The 21354-nt window shown below is 45.3% G+C and overlaps 1 protein-coding gene across 1 annotated transcript in view; it reads left to right on the forward strand.

Moving 5' to 3' along the window:
• LOC142290287 (uncharacterized) overlaps positions 1 to 11837 on the forward strand; it is a 36156-nt gene extending 24319 nt beyond the window's left edge. Inside the window, exons 7-8 of the mRNA XM_075334242.1 lie at positions 1790 to 1891; positions 11206 to 11837. Coding sequence (XP_075190357.1) covers positions 1790 to 1891; positions 11206 to 11279 — 176 coding nt within the window. The 3' untranslated portion in view covers positions 11280 to 11837. The remainder of the gene's footprint in view (positions 1 to 1789; positions 1892 to 11205) is intronic.
• The last annotated feature ends 9517 nt before the right edge of the window (positions 11838 to 21354 follow it).

The raw sequence follows: 21354 nt of genomic DNA on the forward strand, positions 1-21354 counted from the left end.
TGGTTTTAGGTTATATTCAAAAATCCTGGTGATTGATGTGCTTTAAAGGCTGAGATTAGGAAAACTTCTCTGGAAACTGACGATGCTGGGGGCCAGGGATTGAGATAGGACATGACTGATCGCAGCAGCTGTATATAAATCAATGGACTGGAGAGAGATGACTGGGGACTAAAGGGTACTTTGCACATTGCGACATCGCTACTGCGATATCGTCGGGGTCAAATCGAAAGTGACGCACATCCGGCGCCGGTAACGATGTTGCAACGTGTAAAGCCTAGGAGAGACGATGAACGAGCGTGAAACAGTCAAAAATCGCGTCACGTCGTTCATTTTCATAATGTCGGTGTGTCCTACAGGTACGATGTTGTTTGTCGTTCCTGCAGCTCCACACATCGCTGTGTGTGAAGCCGCAGGACCGACAAACATCTCCTTACCTGCGCCCACCGTCCACCGGCAATGAGGAAGGGAGAAGGTGGGCGGGATGTTTCCATCCCGCTCATCTCCACCCCTCCGCTTCTATTGGCCGCCTGCCGTGTGACGTCGCTGTGACGCTGCACGACTCGCCCCCTTAGGAAGGAGTCGGGTCGCCGGCAAGAGCGATGTCGCAGAGCAGGTAAGTGTGTGTGAAGCTGTCCTGGCGACAATGTTCGCCACGGCAGCTATCACAAGATATCGCATGTGCGACGGGGGCGGGTACTATCGCGCTCGGCATCGCTATCATCGGCTAGCGATGTCGCAGCGTGCAAAGCACCCCTTAGTGTTAGGATCCCCTATTGCGGTGGCTTCTCCAAGCTCAAGGTCCAGGTAGGCATACTGGCCACAGGCGTCAGTGCAGCAGGCAGGTGAAGCACGTAGCAGACAGCTATTGTAGAGATACTAAAGTAGAAGCTACAGACAAAAGAGATGTCCTGGAGACTGCAGACAGGTAGCTGAAGTACTAGAAGCTGCAGACTTAGGCTATGTGCGCACGTTGCGTACTAGCCCTGCAGAAATTTCTGCAGCGATCTGTAGAGCACACGTGCGCTTCAAATCGCTGCAGAAAATGTCCGTAGAGAAAAAAAAAAAGCCGATTCCATGCGCTCTGCCTGCAGCTCCTGCCATAGACAGAGCAGGAGCTGCCGGCAAAGCGCACGAAGAAGTGACATGTCACTTCTTAGAACGCGCGCTTCGGGCAGCAGCCGAAGCGCTGCGCTCTAATACGCCACGTGCGCACGGCTCCTGCATAATCTCCATAGATTATGCAGGGGACGCAGGACGCATGCAGTTACGCTGCGCTACAAAGCGCAGCGTAACTGCATGTAATTACGCTACGTGCGCACATAGCCTTAGATGTACAGGAGATAGCAAAAAAGTAGCTGAGATATTGGAAATCACAGGCACACAGGAGATGTCCTGGAGATCAGCTACAGGTAGCTGAGATGCTGGAATCCACAGGCAGAAGATGTCCAGGACACTGCAGATCGGTATCTGAGATATTGGAAACCGCAGGCAGGCAGGAGACGTCCTTGAGACTGTAGACAGGTAACTGAGATACTGGGAGCAGGTCAATGTGCAGAGACAAACTAAAAGTCTTAATATCAATACACAGGTGTCTGTTTTTGTAGACCTTATATAGTCCTAGGTAGAAGGTTATATGAGAGCATGTCAGGCTACTTGCAAAATAGCACAAGGGAGTTAAATGGAGCACGGTAAAGGGAGCAGAGCCCGGACCCAGGACAGGTGTGTGACACTTAGGAGTTAACCTCCCAGCTTGGAAAAGTTATCTAAATATATAATTTTGTTTTTCCAGATTCTGAATATAATACACACAAATATGATGCAGATTTTAATGTAATCAACAAAAATGGCAGATATTCTTCTGCGTCCTATGATTCTGTTGGAAACATTACAGGTATGGATGACATACATGTCTAGGACTATGATTATAATACTGAGTAACATTTTTCAGATGTCTTATTTTTTAAGGTTTTGTGGGAGCTGTTGTCAGTAAATAAATTACCACATACAGTACTTACCATTTAACCCCTTAGTGACAGAGCCAATTTTGACCTTAATGACCAGGCTAAAATTTTTTAAATGTAATCAATGTCAGGGGGGCGTGTCCTGACATGGAAGCGTGAGGACGCTGGATCCCAGAGCTCCTGCGCTCACAGCCTAATTCTATTATATCCTGCAGCCCCCACTTACCCAGGATGGCCCCCAAGAAGAGACCGGGGGTAGCGCCCGCTTCTGCCTCCCCGGTGACGAGTCAGAGACCCCAGGGGAGCCTCACAAGGTTCCTGACGGCGCCGGGCTCTGAACCTCCGCAGGCGGCCCGGAGCAAGATGGCGCCGGCGGGCGCGTGGCGTCCTCCAGCGGGGGATTCCCCAGGAGCCACTCGGCATTCTCCCACAGCCTGTGCAGCAGTGCAGGGGATCAGCGGTGCAGAGAAACGGAGGACAGAGGCGGCGGTGGCACTGGACGGAGCGGGCCCAGGTACAGAGGACTGGAGGAGGGGGGAGGCTGCTCAGCCTGCCTCGCAGCACGCTGCTGTGGATAGTGAGGGGGCCCTGAGGGGATCACCAGACCCGGGGATACCTGCCATGCTCTGCACACAGGGGACCCCCCCGCTCACGGGGCACACGGAACCTCAGGCTATACTAAACAACATGCATGCTGGCCCCCCACAGGGGGACATACAAGCCTTGAGAGAGCTTATTTTGGCCCTCCCCAGCAAGAAAGATCTGGAGGACGTTGTAGCTAGAATTGAATCCTTCCAGCAGATGGCGCTGTCTGCCTTGAGGGAGGAAATGGTGGTACTGGAGGACAGAATTGAGGCCACAGAGCAGGCTCAGGAGTCCCTGGAGAGCAGAATGGAGAGGATTGAGAGAGACTGTGAGTCATCCAATGCCCGCATCAGAGACCTTGCCCTGCTCTTGGATGATCAAGAGAACAGGGGCAGAAGAAATAATATCAGACTGAAGGGTATACTGGAGGACTGGCCCCAGGAACTCCTGCGTACTAAAGTCTTAAACATCTTCAACCGGGTCACTGATCGCCCCTTGGAGGCTACCTACCTCTTCGACAGAATTCACAGAGTCGCAAGGCCGGGCCCTAGATCAGTCCCCTCCTCTAGAGATGTACTATGTCGTTTGCACTATTATGGAGACAGAGAAAGGATCCTACAGGGAGCTTGGTCATATGGACCGGTGGAGATGGATGGGGCCATGGTGAAGTTATTTCCTGATGTCTCCAGCCGCACACTATATATGAGACGCCTGCTTCATCCTCTCCTGCTTGGCATCAAAGAAGCAAACGCCTCATATAGATGGGGCCATCCCTTCCATTTGATAGTACGCAAGGGGAACTCCGTGTTTTTGCTGAGGAGGCACTCAGAGCTTCCTAATCTTTTTGCCTTCCTGGGAATACCAGACTGCTCAATTCCGGACTGGTTGGAGTGGGAACCCCAGGCACCCCTGGGGCCGCGGAGGAGGAAGGGAGGCACCCGTTCTGCTCAAAGCGGTGTCCCTTGAGGGACTTGGCATGTACCGGATGCTGCTGGGAGGAAGGAGTGGTCCAAGATGTGAGACGGAGGTGCTTTCGACGGGAGACGGAGTCAAAGAACGGGGAGCTGGGAGGCTCTCTTTCGTCTCTACGACTCCTAAGCAGGAGTCCTGGCCTTGGGCTAGTTTTCTCTGGACATAGTTTATTGTCTAAAGTTTTTGAAAATTCTATTTCTATGGCAATGTCTAGGATAGGTTCGGGGGTGGGGGGGGGATGTTTTTCTTTACCGAGTTCATCCTGGGTGGTGGGGTGTGTGGGTGGTTAACCGGCTGACCCTTCCTCTCCGTCGGGGAGAGGGGTCATTTAGTGCTAATAAGAGGGGCGCGGGTTTGCGCTCTGGTTGCATGTCAGTTCTTGTCCCTATCTTTTCCTTAGTAGTCCCTGGGCTGGTCCCTGGTACTGCGAGCGGCAGTCCTGCTGCTTTTCCACTTTCTTGTTCTCTTCTCTGAACTTTTTGCCTTTCTCTCTTCCCCCTGCTAAAGGGTCTCAGCTACTTCCTACTTTTTCTACCCCTCCTCTCTTTTTACCAGCTTTCCCTCTCTTTTTTTTTTTTTTTTTTCTTCTCCTTCCCCCTTCCCCTCTTTTTTCTTGGTTTGCTCCTCTAGGGTCTCGCGACAGAGAATGGGGAAACAGAGGCAGGCCGAACTGCGAGTGGGCTCACTGAATGTCAAGGGCCTTCATAGCCCGGAGAAACGGTCCATCCTGCTGAACCTTCTTTGGAAAAACCGAATCCAGGTAGCCTTCCTCCAGGAAACACATTACTGTGAAGCTAAACCCTACAGACTCTCGGACAGAAGGTACCCCATTGTGCACCACTCACCCTCCCCTGATCCTAGATCTAGGGGAACGAGCATCCTCATGTCCAGTACGCTCCCTTGGGAATTGTTAGACTCTCAGACAGACGACCTGGGTAGGCTTATGATGCTCAAGGGACGCATAGCTACTCAGATATTCACATTCGTGGCAGTATACTTGCCTAATGCGGGCCAATGTCCCACCTTGTTGCGGTACCTTGAGAAGATAGAGGAATTCTCGGAGGGCACTCTGGTTCTCGGGGGTGACTTTAATGTAGTGTTGGAACCGTTGAGAGACAGTTCAAAAGGGGTGTCCGGTATTCCACACATGACGCTGCGGCGGATGAGACGGGGACTACATGACCACCAACTGATAGACACTTGGCGATTGCTGCACCCATCAGACAAAGACTTTTCATTTTATTCTGCAGCGCACGGCTGCTATTCTAGGTTGGACCTCTTTTTTATTAAACATGGGGACCTACACTCTCTGGTGGATGCTTCCATTGAGTGCATATCTTTCTCTGATCACGCGCTGATCACGGTCACTCTGTCCCTTGAATGTCCCATCGGGAGGCAGGGTCAGTGGATATTGAACACCTCGCTACTCAATGAGCCGGTGACAATGCAAGAAATAAAGGAGGCCCTGACGGAATACTTGAACTGTAGTGGGGGGGAGGGGATGTCCCCCAACATTGTTTGGGAAGCTCACAAATGTGTTGTGAGGGGATTATTCATTAAACATGGGGCCCGTCTGAAAAGGGAACGGGAAGCTGAGGTTACATCTCTCCTAGCAGACATAAGGGAGTTGGAAGCAATACATAAGGGGTCTCTGGGAGGGAACGTGGGCGTCAATCTGGCCAGGAAGAGGGAGGAACTCAGGTCCCTATTATATCAAAAGGCCAAGGGAGTGCTAGCTAAGTGCAGGCGGCATTTCTATGAATATGGCAATAAAAGTGGCAGGACCCTGGCTAGGGCCCTCCGGATCCAGAGGGCGAGGGGCTATGTTCCTAGAGTGCACATTTCTGGCGACAGGTGGGCCACTCTTCCGAAAGACATTGCCTCCGCCTTTAAAGACTTTTACTCCTCTCTCTACTCAATAGATGGGGGGCAGTCGGAGAGGGCCAGGACGGAACTACGGCAGCGTATCCAGAAGTACATTTCAAACTCCGGTTTGAAACACCTTAAACCGGAGGATGCGGACGCCATGGAAAGACCCATTTCAGAGGAGGAGTACTGGGCTGCAATTAAAAATTCCCCTACTGGTAAGGCCCCTGGTCCGGATGGCTTCCCCCTGCTTTACTACAAAAAGATGGGCTCCATGCTGCTCCCCCCATTTCTCTCGGCCTTTAACAATATCTCACTCTCCGAAAAAGTCCACTTGCCGAGAGACTCTCTGGCCGCTAATATAGTAGTCATTCCTAAAGAGGGTAAAGACCCTACCTCTTGTTCTAGTTACCGACCCATCTCCCTCCTCAACACAGACTTGAAGCTCTTCACCAGAATATTATCAGAGAGACTCTCTCCATTGCTGGGGGGGATTGTCCACCCTGACCAGGCTGGGTTCATGATGGGAAGGGAAGCGAGGGACAACACCACTAAGGCGCTGAACTTAATCCACAGGGCTAATTCGGAAGGGTTGCCCCTGATGCTCTTGTCGACCGACGCAGAAAAAGCGTTCGACAGAGTCAATTGGATATTCATGGAGGAGGTTCTGCGGGAGGTGGGGTTGGGGAGGATGATGCTCAGGTGGATATGCTCTCTGTATAGCAACCCCTCTGCCGCGGTCAGGGTGAATGGTCTCCTTTCAGATAGATTTTCCATTCTTAACGGCACAAGGCAGGGATGCCCCCTCTCACCCCTGATCTTTATCCTGACCCTGGAACCCCTGCTTAGCCGAATTAGAGGTAACATTGACATTTCTGGCCCTACAGTTGCGGGTTCCACCTACAAAATCGCGGCGTACGCGGACGATTTACTTTTCTTTATTACCAACCCTCGGGTCTCCCTGCCCAATTTACTGAGAGAGCTGGAAACATACTCCTCTCTTTCTAATTTTAGAATTAACATGTCAAAATTGGAGGCTATGAATGTATCTCTCCCCCAAGGTCATGTTATTTCGCTTCAATCTGCGTTCGGGTTTAAGTGGGCTAATCACTCTCTGAGGTACCTGGGGGTCCAGCTGGCAGCGGACAATTGCCAACTATATAAGCTGAACTATCTCCCTCTCCTGCAGTCCATTAGAACAGACTGCGCAAACTGGGTGAGGGGTCTTTTCACATGGTTTGGGAGGTGTGCAATATTGAAGATGAATATATTACCACGACTTCTTTACCTCTTCCAGGCCCTGCCAATTAAGATCCCGAGCTCTTTTTTCAAGGAATTGGCCTCACTATATACTAAATTTATCTGGGCGAATAAGCCGGCGAGACTTTCCCGTTCCCTATTGTGCAGACCTAAGCGTAGGGGAGGGCTGGGAATACCTGATATGAAAAAATATTACTGGGCCACACATATGGTTAGGGTTCTGGACTGGTGCCGTCACTCTAGGATGAAACCATGGGTCGCCCTGGAACAGAGCTTTTCGGAGGTACATTTACCGGCCATGCCTTGGGTCGGGAGTTTTTTCCCGGCTTCTCTGAGATCTCACCCCACCATTGGCGCTACTCTGGAATGCTGTTCGAGGGGAGAGGTTCGGCGCCTCCTCCTGCCGTTGCCTTCCCCCATGTCACCAATTATAGGAGATCCGGATTTCCGTCCTGGCCTCTCGGACCCAGTTTTTCGGAGTTGGGTACAGGGGGGCAGATTCAGAGCTTACCAGATGGGAGAGGAGGGTGACTGGCTATCTCTTTCGGATATATGTGGTCTCCTGCCTCCGGACCCCCTGGGGAGGTGGAGGGCCATGCAGTTGAGGCATTTCTTGAGCTCCCTTCCCTGCTTCGCCCGGTATGCTGGGCCTCTCACAAGATTCGAAAAATTGTGCTTGGGAGAGGGGGCCCTGCGGCACTCACTTTCCCTGGCATACAATTTACTATCAGACCCGGGAGATTTGCCCACCCCGGTTTATTTGCGGCAGTGGGAAAGGGACCTTGGGACGGCTCTATCAGACACGCAACGAAACAACGTCCTAATGATGGCACATAAAACTTCGATCAGTTCCAGAATGTTGGAGGCCAACTTCAAACTGCTGACTAGGTGGTATAGAGTCCCGACCAGACTTCATAGGATATTCCCCTCAGTCGATCCCGTTTGCTGGAGGTGTGGCTCGGGGGAGGGCGATTACGTGCACATCTTTTGGTCTTGCCCTTCCTTGCAACGGTTTTGGTCAGAAGTGAGGGAGGTAATTAGACTGGTGACCGGCACGGCTGAGACATTGGGTCCGGAACTGTTCATGTTACAGCTATCGGAACTCCCGGCTCATAGATACAAGCGTTCTTTGCTTAGATTTCTGGTAATGGCCGCCAGGTCGTGCATCCCGCTTGGCTGGAAGTCTTCTACCCCCCCCCACACTGGCACAGTGGGTTTCAAGGGTTAACGACCTAAGGCACATGGAGGACCTGACATCCTCTCTCAATGACAGTCAGGAAGGTTTTCGTAGGACCTGGTTCCCATGGTTGGAGTTCACTTACTCGGCGGATTTCGCCAGATTACTCGCTGCTCCACGGCTGCTGTGAGGCTCTGGAGGAGCACTCTCCCCCCCTCCCCCCCCTTTTTTTTTTCTCTTCTTTCTCCTCTCTTCTCTCGCTTTCCCTTCCTCTCACTTCTTTGTCCCCTATCTTCTCCTATTCTCCCCTCCCCTTCATTCCCCTTTCTTCCTCTTTCTCTTATCCTGTTCTAAATTCTTTTGGGCTTTGCACTCTCTTTCTATGTTCTGTATTCTACCCTTGTTGGGTTGGTTCATAAAAGGATTAAACTGGGCCTGACTCGAGCAGTTGCAGTAACTAGACATGTACAGGGGAGAGGAAGGGTGGGCTACATGTCAATGTTAAATATTTGAAATCTGTTATTCTGCTCTTTGTGGAGCAGTTGTTATCTTGTATGTTCTCGAGTCGGTCTTTAAAATAAAGAATTTAAAATAAAAAAAATGTAATCAATGTCACTTTATGGGGTAACAACTCTGGAACGCTTTAACCGATCCCAATGATTCTGAGATTGTAAAAAAAAATATATTTTTTTATTAGCTGCAATTTTTTCAGTTACAGATGGATTAAAAGGGGAAATTGGACCCCAAAATTTATTGCGCAATTTCTCCCCAAACACTATAAATGTCATCAGAAATTACTGTTTGGCTACATGTAAGGGCTGAGCAGGAAGGAGCGCTGGTTGGTTTTTGGAACACAGATTTTGCTATTATAGTTTACTATATATGTATTTGTGACATTGAAGTCACAAATACATTTGATATATGGTGGTATATATTAGACAAACACACTTAGCTCAGCTATAAGTACCTGCTGCTTAGTTGCCCTGTAAGATCAGGTGCAGCACAAGTTCCTGCCTGATGCAAGATGGATGCAGCAGCTCAGCTCAAGGGCTGGTTTCATTCTCGTCTTCTCTCTCCTCTGCAGTGCTAGACCTGAATAGCCGAGCACAGAGGCAGAGTGCACAGAACTGAGAGTGAGAGGCAGAACGCACGGCACTATACAGCATCCTTAGTGCCGTGCTGGCCCCTCCCCCATCACTCTGCTTATAGCTGCAATCTCACAGGGAGCATGTAGGAGCCAGAGGGAGGTAGAAAGTCCCACCACCCAATACTGTCTGTCTGCCGGCCGGCAATAGACAAGATGAGTGGATGCCCGAGCACCGCAGCCACCGGGAATCTGCCCCGGGGGCCGCAGAAAAGGTCATCGCGGGCCGGAGGTTCCCCACCCCTGTTTTATACTCTGAGGGACTGTTGGGAACATTACATTATGTGGGAGGCTTATTATATTATTATCATATAGTATTATACTATGCATAGGGTGTTGTGAGTGGCATTATAGTGCATGGAAGCAATGGTGACCATACTGTATGGTGGGCTATGGGGGACATCAAACTGTATGAGGGGCAGTGTAGAACATGCTGAATATAATGGCCTGTGTTGGACACTATACTGTATTGGGCCCTCCGAAGGCCATCATCCTGTATGGAGGGCTGGCGAAGATATTCTACTATGCATAGGGGGTTGTGGGAGACATCATACCATATGGTGGCTGTGGTGACCATACTGTAGGTGAGCCTGCGAGAGTCATCATAGTATATAGTGAGCTGTGGTGTACATCATACTGTGTATGGCTGGCTGTGGTGGACTGCCTACTGTATATAAGGGACTGTGGTAGATATACTTTATGGGGACTGTGTTGGACACCATACTATATAGGGGGCTCTGAAGATAATCATACTGTGTGGGATGAGAGTGTGAAGAGTGCACAATATGGAAAAGATAGTGTGGGGGACTGTATGAGGGTATAGTATAAAGAAGGGGCACTAATACAATAGGATGGCACCCACAGCCCCCTCCTACGTAGAGTATTATGTCACACACAGCTGCTTATGCACAGTACAACATACCACACCGCACCCACCGACATGATAGAACTGCCACAGTGCCCCATGTAGTATGATGCAGCCCGCATCTCCTCATACAGTATGATGGCCCAACATCCCCCATACAATATGACAGCCCCTTCATCATGCAGTACTGTCACCACAGCAACCCATACATAGTAGGATGGTCATCATAGTCACTCATACATAGTACGATGATCACCACAGCTTCCCATACAGTATGATGGCACCCACAGCCCTCTATTCAGTATGATGTCCCTCACAGCCATCCCAAACAGTATGCTTTCAACCACCCTCTAATACAGTATAATGTCTTCAACAGCCACCTATACAAGATGTCCTCCACAGCACCCCCATACACTATGATGTGGCTCACAGTCCCCTCATATAGATTTGTTACCACAGTCACCCATACATAATAGGGTGGTTACCATAGCCAATCATGCATAGTATGATGTCACCACAGCTCCTCATACAGTATGATACCACCATTGCAATCTCTAAAGTATGATGTCCTTCACAGTCCTCCCATACAGTAGGTTTTCCATAGTCCTCCCATACAGTATGATTTCTCTCACAACCAACTATACAGAACATCCCTCACAGCCCTCAATACAATATGTTGGACCCTACAATCCCCATACAGTGTTTTGACCTCAACAGTACCTCACACAATATGATGGCCCCCACAGCTCCCCTTATAGTATGATGGCACACTATCCAATTCACAGGCCAAATAATATAGGAAAAATAAGATTGCATTCACCTATTTCAAGCTTCTTGTCGTTGCAGGCTTCATTTCCATCTGAGCAGGGAAATTATTAGAGCTGCTATGCTCCTGTTACATTGCTGACATCTTCAATGATGTCCAAGTCTTAAAGATGCAAATACAATTGAATGCCAAGAGGGAATAGCAGCCAGTATGAAGGCAGAGAAAGTGGTTGGTGAGCTGTGTTAGTAAGTCACTGACTCTGCTCACCTCCGTGCCTTGCACCTGCTCTCACGTCACTGAATGCCGGCTGCCAAGGATAGCAATTTTGTTTTCAAATTGCACCCTCCCAGGTAGACAAGATGTTGCCTGCCTTTGTTTAACCATCGTCCTGACCATGAGTGGAAAACAACACTTTCATGATCAGCACTGTCACATACTAGTAAATATATTATGGAAATACTGAAGTTGTAGTTCAATATAAAGGCACCCCACTACAGTAATAAATAATGCTAACATTTTTTATAAGAACACTGTTAAACTAGGGTGAGGGATAACTACCTTCTGTATTTACCTCTACATTTTATATAATCTAGAATTATTTTTTTACAGTGTGTCATAAAGACCTGGAATACATTGAAGTACTTTCGGAAAATGAAGATTATGACGATGTTGAAATAATCTGACCTTGGAATATCATTTAATCCCAAACAAATCCAACAAAATATTTAATTATCATGCTGATTGTGATATCCACATGCGGTGATGTACCCTGAAAAAGAAAGTTTTAGTGCAGTACTCATTTGTTTCCAGTGTTAACGCTCTTTAGCAGTATTCTTCAGTGTTCAAGGATAAGTACTGCTCAAGATATCATATCATTTTTATAACTGGATCACAATTTTGTAAATTTTCAAATGAACAGCAGGGTGTTCTTTATATAGGTACAGTTAGGTCCAGAAATATTTGGACAGTGACACAAGTTTTGTTATTTTAGCTGTTTACAAAAACATGTTCAGAAATACAATTATATATATAACATGGGCTGAAAGTGCACACTCCCAGCTACAATATGAGAGTTTTCACATCCAAATCGGAGAAAGGGTTTAGGAATCATAGCTCTGTAATGCATAGCCTCCTCTTTTTCAAGGGACCAAAAGTAATTGGACAAGGGACTCTAAAGGGCTGCAATTAACTCTGAAGGCGTCTCCCTCGTTAACCTGTAATCAATGAAGTAGTTAAAAGGTCTGGGGTTGATTACAGGTGTGTGGTTTTGCATTTGGAAGCTGTTGCTGTGACCAGACAACATGCGGTCTAAGGAACTCTCAATTGAGGTGAAGCAGAACATCCTGAGGCTGAAAAAAAAGAAAAAATCCATCAGAGAGATAGCAGACATGCTTGGAGTAGCAAAATCAACAGTCGGGTACATTCTGAGAAAAAAGGAATTGACTGGTGAGCTTGGGAACTCAAAAAGGCCTGGGCGTCCACGGATGACAACAGTGGTGGATGATCGCCGCATACTTTCTTTGGTGAAGAACCCGTTCACAACATCAACTGAAGTCCAGAACACTCTCAGTGAAGTAGGTGTATCTGTCTCTAAGTCAACAGTAAAGAGAAGACTCCATGAAAGTAAATACAAAGGAATCACATCTAGATGCAAACCATTCATCAATTCCAAAAATAGACAGGCCAGAGTTAAATTTGCTGAAAAACACCTCATGAAGCCAGCTCAGTTCTGGAAAAGTATTCTATGGACAGATGAGACCAAGATCAACCTGTACCAGAATGATGGGAAGAAAAAAGTTTGCAGAAGAAAGGGAACGGCACATGATCCAAGGCACACCACATCCTCTGTAAAACATGGTGGAGGCAACGTGATGGCATGGGCATGCATGGCTTTCAATGGCACTGGGTCACTTGTGTTTATTGATGACATAACAGCAGATAAGAGTAGCCGGATGAATTCTGAAGTGTACCGGGATATACTTTCAGCCCAGATTCAGCCAAATGCCGCAAAGTTGATCGGACGGCGCTTCATAGTACAGATGGACAATGACCCCAAGCATACAGCCAAAGCTACCCAGGAGTTCATGAGTGCAAAAAAGTGGAACATTCTGCAATGGCCAAGTCAATCACCAGATCTTAACCCAATTGAGCATGCATTTCACTTGCTCAAATCCAGACTTAAGACGGAAAGACCCACAAACAAGCAAGATCTGAAGGCTGCGGCTGTAAAGGCCTGGCAAAGCATTAAGAAGGAGGAAACCCAGCGTTTGGTGATGTCCATGGGTTCCAGACTTAAGGCAGTGATTGCCTCCAAAGGATTCGCAACAAAATATTGAAAATAAAAATATTTTGTTTGGGTTTGGTTTATTTGTCCAATTACTTTTGACCTCCTAAAATGTGGAGTGTTTGTAAAGAAATGTGTACAATTCCTACAATTTCTATCAGATATTTTTGTTCAAACCTTCAAATTAAACGTTACAATCTGCACTTGAATTCTGTTGTGGAGGTTTCATTTCAAATCCAATGTGGTGGCATGCAGAGCCCAACTCGCGAAAATTGTGTCACTGTCCAAATATTTCTGGACCTAACTGTATGTGGTTTTATATATATATATATATATATATATATATATATATATATATATATAGTGTGTGTTTGTATATATATATAATGTATATTTATTTTATTCAACCCCTTTCAGGGACGTGTAGTATAGGAAGGGATACCTATAGCAATAAAATATATTCTTTATAAAGTACTGATAGAATACTTGTCTATTTCTCTTTATTTCTGATAAAAAACAAACAAAACCTGCAAAAACATAAAAATGACACTCACAACATAATGTACTGCATATTATGGCCAGAAAAGTAGCATTGAGCTATTTCATGCCCGTTAGTTTGTGAGACTGCCATTAAAGTCTACCAAATGGCCATTTTCAGATCATGCTGGCTCCCCTCTCTCAAATGGCCAACCTTGTATACGATCAGATTTCCAATATTGGAATATATTGCTAACGTCTGGTAATGATTATACATTGATACATTAGAATGCAAAGGTTTGGGCACCCCTGGTCCAAATTACTGTTATTCTGAAGAGTTAAGAAAATTAAATTTTCATCTTTTACATTTTTAAGTTAACAAAAAAGGAATATGGGCTGATGTAAAAGTTTGGGCAGCCTGCATCATTAATACCTAGTACCACCCCCTTTGGCAAGTATCACCGCTTATAAATGCTTTTTGTAGCCTGCCAAGAGTATTTCATTTCTTGTTTCAGGAATTTTCCTCCATTCTTCCTTGGAAAGGTTTTCCAGTTCTGTGAGATTCCTGGGTCATCTTACATGCACTGCTCTTTTGAGGTCTAGCCACAGATTTTCAATGATGTTCAGATCAGGGGACTGCAAGGGCCATTGTAAAACCTTCACCTTTTTAGGTAGTGTATTGTGAATTTTGACACGTGTTTATAGGATCATTATCCATTTGAAGAAGCCATCCTCTTTTCAACTTAAGCTTTTTTACTGATGGTGTTACGTTTGAATCAAGAATTTGTTGAAATTTAATTAAATCCATTCTTCCCTCTACCCGTGAAATGTTCCAGGTGCTATTGGCTGCAACACAACCCCAAAACATGATTGATCCACCCTCATGCTTAATGGTTGGTGAGATATTCTTTTACTGAAATTCTGTGCTCTTTTCTCTCCACACATACATTTGATCATTATGGACAAACAGTTCTATTTTAACTTCATCGTTCCACGGGACATTTTTCCCAAAATGCATGGCTGCTGTTTTTTGGCATAAAGTTAGAGGAGGCTGGGTTTTTATAAAGCTGTGAAATTTGCTTCACCTAGTCTTTCCTAATGATGATAGCGGTTATCATTATAGCCATAACCCTGATGATAGCCATAACCCTAACAGGCTAATTAAGGTCCAAAACATTTGTCAAAGTTATCGAAGCACACAAATCTTTATTAGTACATCAGCCCATTTTGCTTTTTGTAATAACTAAAATGTAAAAGATTATTATTGTTTGCCTAAAATACAAAGGAAATGTGTCACCTTTAACTTTATGCCTTTTAGAGATCATTTAATCTTCAGTTTGCTTAACTGTTCACAATAACAGTAATATTGACTAGGGGTGCCTAACATTTTGCACTCCATTGTATATTTAAAGACAATTACATGTAAAATATTACATGTATGAAAGATTGACATATGATTAAAATATCTCAAAGAAAGAGACTAACCAATTTAAAGACCATAATATCTTGCCCATTTGTAATATAATATCTGTAAATACATGATGAAATCGCAAACGTGCACATAACTGGATATGATTGACAGGCTTCCACTTGTAGAAACCAATACTGTAATAGCAGAGGACCACCTGCCAAGGGACACCATGTCATAGTCAATGTCTACACCAGAGGGAAGACCCAAAGAAGAAGTACATGTAATTGTACATATAGCATATATGCCATATAGTATGCATGACACTGACAGAAATTAGAAGGTAAAAAAAAGGAAGAAGAAAATAGAAGAAAAAAAAAAAAAAGAGAAAAGCCATAACACTGTTCCATATCATTCAGTATGCATTATATTATGTAAATAGATTTTTTTATATCTCTATATCACAGTATAAGGACACAAAATAATATAAATGTAGGCATGATATATGACTGGTGCCCTTCCCCAGTCCTCATAAATAAATAATAGTGTAAAATGATTAATAAAGGTGACTATGCCATAGAAATATCCGTATCAAGGAGGAGCCCACTTCAATAAGTGCATATCATTACTCATGTGGCTTTATGACATGGCTGATATATAGCAATACTAAATAGAAAATGAGGCAGGATGGGAGTGAGGAAAGAGATAAAGAATAAGTAGAAGAGAAGAACAAGAGGAAGAGGGAGAATAGAGTATCAATGTCTACATGTATCCACTATATACTTGGTGTTATGCTCATGGGGTGAGCAAGGTATTAGTGAGTCCACTGGACCGAAGGTAACGTTCACTTGCCTGGGGAGTGAACTGGACCGATCGCCGAGTCTTCACTACTGCCACTGGAGGTGGCAGCAGGTACACACATTGGTAAGTGGCCAACAGAGCACAGCCACAAATGCATCTACAGTACCTCAACAGCTGGCGCAACTGATACAGTACAGTCTCTGATTAAAGTGACAGCAGCAACAGGCAGAGTCGTGGATCAGAGCTGTATGGATGGATGAATGGATACACCAATAGCGACCGATGTGGATACTTGCAGCAGCGGGCATTATGCTTGCAGCAGTGGGTAGCATACTAGCTGTAGCGGGTAGCCAGCGTTGATGATCTTAGCAGCAGCGTAGGATATCAATGAAACATAGAAATGAGTCAGCAGTAGAATGTAGCACAATACAGTCATATAAAAAAGTTTGGGCACCCCTATTAATGTTAACCTTTTTTCTTTATAACAATTTGGGTTTTTGAAACAGCTATTTCAGTTTCATATATCTAATAAATGATGGACTCAGTAATATTTCTGAATTGAAATGAGGTTTATTGTACTAACAAAAAATGTGCAATCTGCATTTAAACTAAATTTGACAGGTGCATAAGTATAAGCATCCTTATCAATTTCTTGTTTTGAACACTCCTAACTACTTTTTACTGACTTACTGAAGCACTAAATTGGTTTTGTAACCTCATTGAGCTTTGAACTTCATAGGCAGGTGTATCCAATCATGAGAAAAGGTATTTAAGGTGGCCACTTGCAAGTAGTTCTCCTATTTGAATCTCCTATGAAGAGTGGCATCATGGGCTAATCAAAACAACTCTCAAATGATCTGAAAACAAAGATTATTCAACATAGTTGTGCAGGTTAACGATACCAAAAGTTGTCTCAGAGATTTAAACTGTCAGTTTCCACTGTGAGGAACATAGTAAGGAAATGGAAGAACACAGGTACAGTTCTTGTTAAGCCCAGAAGTGGCAGGCCAAGAAAAATATCAGAAAGGCAGAGAAGAATGGTGAGAACAGTTAAGGACAATCCACAGACCACCTCCAAAGACCTGCAGCATCATCTTGCTGCAGATGGTGTCAATGTGCATCGGTCAACAATACAGCGCATGTTGCACAAGGAGAAGCTGTATGGGAGAGTGATGCGAAAGAAGCCGTTTCTGCAAGCACACCACAAACAGAGTCGACTGAGGTATGCAAAAGCACATTTGGACAAGCCAGTTACATTTTGGAAGAAGGTCCTGTGGACTGATGAAACAAAGATTGAGTTGTTTGGTCATACAAAAAGGCGTTATGCATGGAGGCAAAAAAACACAAAATTCCAAGAAAAGCACTTGCTACCCACAGTAAAATTTGGTGGAAGTTCCATCATGCTTTGGGGCTGTGTGGCCAATGCCGGCACCGGGAATCTTGTTAAAGTTGAGGGTCGCATGGATTCAACTCAGTATCAGCAGATTCTTGACAATAATGTCCAAGAATCAGTGACGAAGTTGAAGTTACGCAGGGGATGGATATTTCAGCAAGACAATGATCCAAAACATCGCTCCAAATCTACTCAGGCATTCATGCAGAGGAACAATTACAATGTTCTGGAATGGCCCAGTCCCCAGACCTGAATATCATTGAACATCTGTGGGATGATTTGAAGCGTGCTGTTCATGCTCGGCGACCATCAAACTTTACGGAACTGGAATTGTTTTGTAAACAGGAATGGTCAAATATACCTTCATCCAGGATCCAGGAACTCATTAAAAGCTACAGGAAGCGACTAGAGGCTGTTATTTTTTCAAAAGGAGGATCTACAAAATATTAATGTCACTTTTATGTTGAGGTGACCATACTTTTGCACCTGTCAAATTTAGTTTAAATGCAGATTGCACATTTTCTGTTAGTACAATAAACCTCATTCCAATCCATAAATATTACTGAGTCCATGAGTTATTAGATATATGAAGCTGAAATAGCGGTTGCAAAAACCCAAATTGTTATAAAGAAAAAATAACTCATATGACTGTAACAGCAGCAGCAATAGCAGCACTTAAAGACCTGAGAACTAGCAGCGTAACTACATCATTGCTCAGGCACCTCTCAACACTAGAAGTCCCAGGAATTTCGAGCTCCAAAGGGTTTCAATCGCACAAATGTTAAATGACCCCTCTCTGGGACTTCTAGTGTTAAGGGGAAGGTGCCTTAAATACCTGAAACCTCTCAGCTCACCTGAGAGGCACTTAGGGTCAGGGCGCGCTGGTCCTTTAAGAAAAGGGGTCTTACCGAGCGCATGGGCTTTCCCAGGAGGCCTGAGAGGTGTGTGCAAGCCCTGGAAGACAGCAGCATGATCCGCGGATGAGGCGGACACCGCATGACAGCCATGTATCTGAGAGAACAGATGTCTCTACCAGGGGCAGTACAGTGTGGTGACGCATGTATGGGCATTACATATTGGATGGAACTCCTTTATATAAACAAAATCGATAAGAGACCCATTTGTCAATACAAAACTTACAGGAACTGCCACTATATCAAAATTTCAAGTTCACAATCAGTTGATATACATAAGAATACTGCAATTATGCACATGATGGTTAGAATAACAGTATAATATTGTAGAAGATGGATGTACAGCCATGTTGTGAACTGTTCAGAAGAGCACATCAATATTCATATAGCTATGGTGAGCAATGCCTTTGCAATATATAAATACTCATTAAAAAAAGTATATATATAACTGATATAAAAACAAAGATATTCCTAAGACGACCACTAGTCATCACAAAAATGGGATGAAACTAATGTTTTTGCAAAGACCAATTGGATGCAGTGTGTTCAGGGTCCGTATACATCTCGATTCGAGTTGGACTAGTTTCTGACGGAACCTTCCCCAGATGTCAATATTGATTTGATCGATACCTCTGACCTTGAGAAGTATTGAGAAGTTGGTAACACTTGTGAAGTGCAGATTTTGCTGGAATAGCGGACGCCATTTGCAGAGCCTGGACATGCCAAAACAGCGGAAAACCCCTAAAGTTACTCCCTTTTCTTAATACACACCTGAATGAATTTAGTTATGGATGTTTTGTTCTCATGGGTCTTTTCCAAAAGCAACCATGGACTGAAGGTTGCACAGTGAAAATATGCCAGTTTAGTGCCGAAGACATTGTGCCCACCTTGTGTTTTTGGAGACATGCCCATGTTTATTATTAAGTGGGCTCGTCTTGCTACAGCAATGCTATACATGTGGATGCACAGCATAGAGCACAGGATAAAGGTATGTGCATACGATGGATTCTACCTGAAAAATGGCATAAAACTGCCAGAAAAAGTGAACCTTGTCTACACCAATGTAAAAATGACACTACTGGTCAGCGTGAGGCTACGCTCACTGCACGTGATAGGGGATACTAGGTTGGCTGCTAGATTGAGGCACACAGGAACGGCTTTCTATTTAAATAGTCCAGCCGATTTATTAAGACACAAAATGAACCACTTTCCATGAACCTCTGCCTCTGCAATACGTAGCAGCCATTTACAACATAGCCGGTCGTTACCACACCACATATTCAGGTTTTTGGGGTTTTTTTTTTACACAATTTTAACTTTTCTTTACAGTGTCCACCATACAGAATAAATAATGTGACACTTTTAGGCCATGTGCGCACGTTGCATTTTTTCCTGCGTTTTGGTTGCACTTTAAACTGCACTGTGTGATTGACAAACTACATGCGTTTTGCTTCTCGAGCAAATTCTATGAGAAATCAAAATTTCCATCCGCACGTTGCTTTTTTTTAGGCAACGTTTTGTTTCACAAATATTGTGCATTTGCACTGCGTTTTGGTTGTGTTTTGGATGCATTTTTGTCAACAAAAACGCAGGTCACAAACTTTTCTCCATTCTCTCTCCCGCTTTCTCTCAGTCTCTCCGCTTCATACTCACCATTCACCGGCGCCGCGTGGCTGTCACTGCTCCCGCGGCCTCTTCTGTTTCTGAAAGTGCCGGCCGGTCATTAGGCTCATTTCATATTCACTGCTTCCTCCACCCACCAGCGCCTATGATTGGTTGCAGTCAGGTGCACCATCACGCTGAGTGACAGCTGTCTGACTGTAACCAATTACAGCCGCCAGTGGGCGGGTCTATGTCATACAGTAAAATAAATAATTTAAAAAAAAAAAAAGGGCATGCGGTTCCCCTCAATTTCAATACCCAGCCAAGATAAAGTAAAGCCTCACAGCTGGTAGCTGGTATTCTCAGGCTGGGGAGACCCACGTTATTGGGAGCCCCCAGCCTAAAAATATCAGCCAGCAGCCTCCCGGAATTGTCGCAGCCATTAGATGCGACAGTCCCAGGGCTTTACCCGGCTCATTCCGATTGCCCTGGTGCAGTGGCAATCGGAGGAAATAAGGAGTTAATGGTAGCCCATAGCTGCCACTAAGTCCTAGCTTAGTGATGGCAGGAGTCTATGAGACACCTCCTCATCACTAATCTGTAAGTGAAAGTAAATAAACACAAAAAACGAAAAATCCTTTCTTTGACTTAAAAAACAAAAACACACCCTCTTTCACCACTTTATTAACCCCCCAAACACTCCTGCAGGTCCAACGTAATCCACATGAGGTCCCATGACGCTTCCAGCACTGCTACATCTGACACCCACAGCGAGCGCCACAGAATACTGCCCGCTGTGAGCTCCACGCAGCAACTGAAATGAGTTGCACTATCAGCAGTGACATCACTCGGGTTAGCCGCTTCCACAGCTGGAATCCTCCACCTGTGACAACAAATCACCTGAGTGACTGAAGTGAGCAGTGCGATCAGCGGTGCAGTCACTCAGGTGATTCTGGTCACAGTTGGAATCCTTCAACTGTGACAGCAAATCAGGCCACAACACAGAAACAGAGCTGCGCAATGAGACTCGGGTAAACCTCTGATGTCACAACAGTGGGCCCCGCACTACTGCTTGAGTTCATTCTTATCGTGCAGCTCTGTCTGCTGTCAGCGGGTAGTCATGCTCTATGGTGCTTGCTGTGACAGAACAGGGATGTAGCAGAGCTTCATCGCCATGGAACCTCGTGTCGATTACTTCGGACCTGTAGGGTGTGTTGGGGTTAATAAAGTGGTGAAAGAGGGTGTTTTTTGTATTTTATTCCGAATAAAGGATTTTGTACGTGTTTATTTACTTTCACTTACAGATTAGTGATGGGGCGGGGTCTCATAGAGCACTTCCATCACTAATCTAAGACTTAGTGGCTGCTGTGGGCTGCCATTAACTCCTTATTACTCCGATTACCATTGCATCAAGGCAAGGGGAAGAGCCGGGCCCAGCACCAGAATTGGCACATCTTATGGATGCACCACTTCTGGGGTGGCTGTGGGCTGCTATATTTAGGCTGGAAAGGGCCAAATGACGATGGGCCTTCCCACCCTAATAATATTAGCCCCAAGGTGTCTGCTGCACCGTGAATGGTTTTAGAAAAATGTAGGGCACCCACGTCATTTTTTTTTTTTAAAGTAAATCAAATAATTGAAAAAAAGGAAAAAAAGTGTGGGATCCCCTCTATTTTTCATAACAAGCCAAGGTACATCAGACAGCTGAGGGTTGCAGCCTGCAGCTGTTCCTGTGATGGATATAAAAAATGGGGGGGGGGACCCCATATCATTTTTTTCATCTCAAAAAATAAAAAAAAAGCTGTCCAAGCTAGCTATCCCTCTATCAAGCTATTCTATTTCTTTCTATCTATTGTTCTTGTTCTGTCTTATCTATTCT

This window comes from Anomaloglossus baeobatrachus, chromosome 2, assembly GCF_048569485.1.
Source record: "Anomaloglossus baeobatrachus isolate aAnoBae1 chromosome 2, aAnoBae1.hap1, whole genome shotgun sequence".
Classification (NCBI taxonomy): Eukaryota; Metazoa; Chordata; class Amphibia; order Anura; family Aromobatidae; genus Anomaloglossus; species Anomaloglossus baeobatrachus.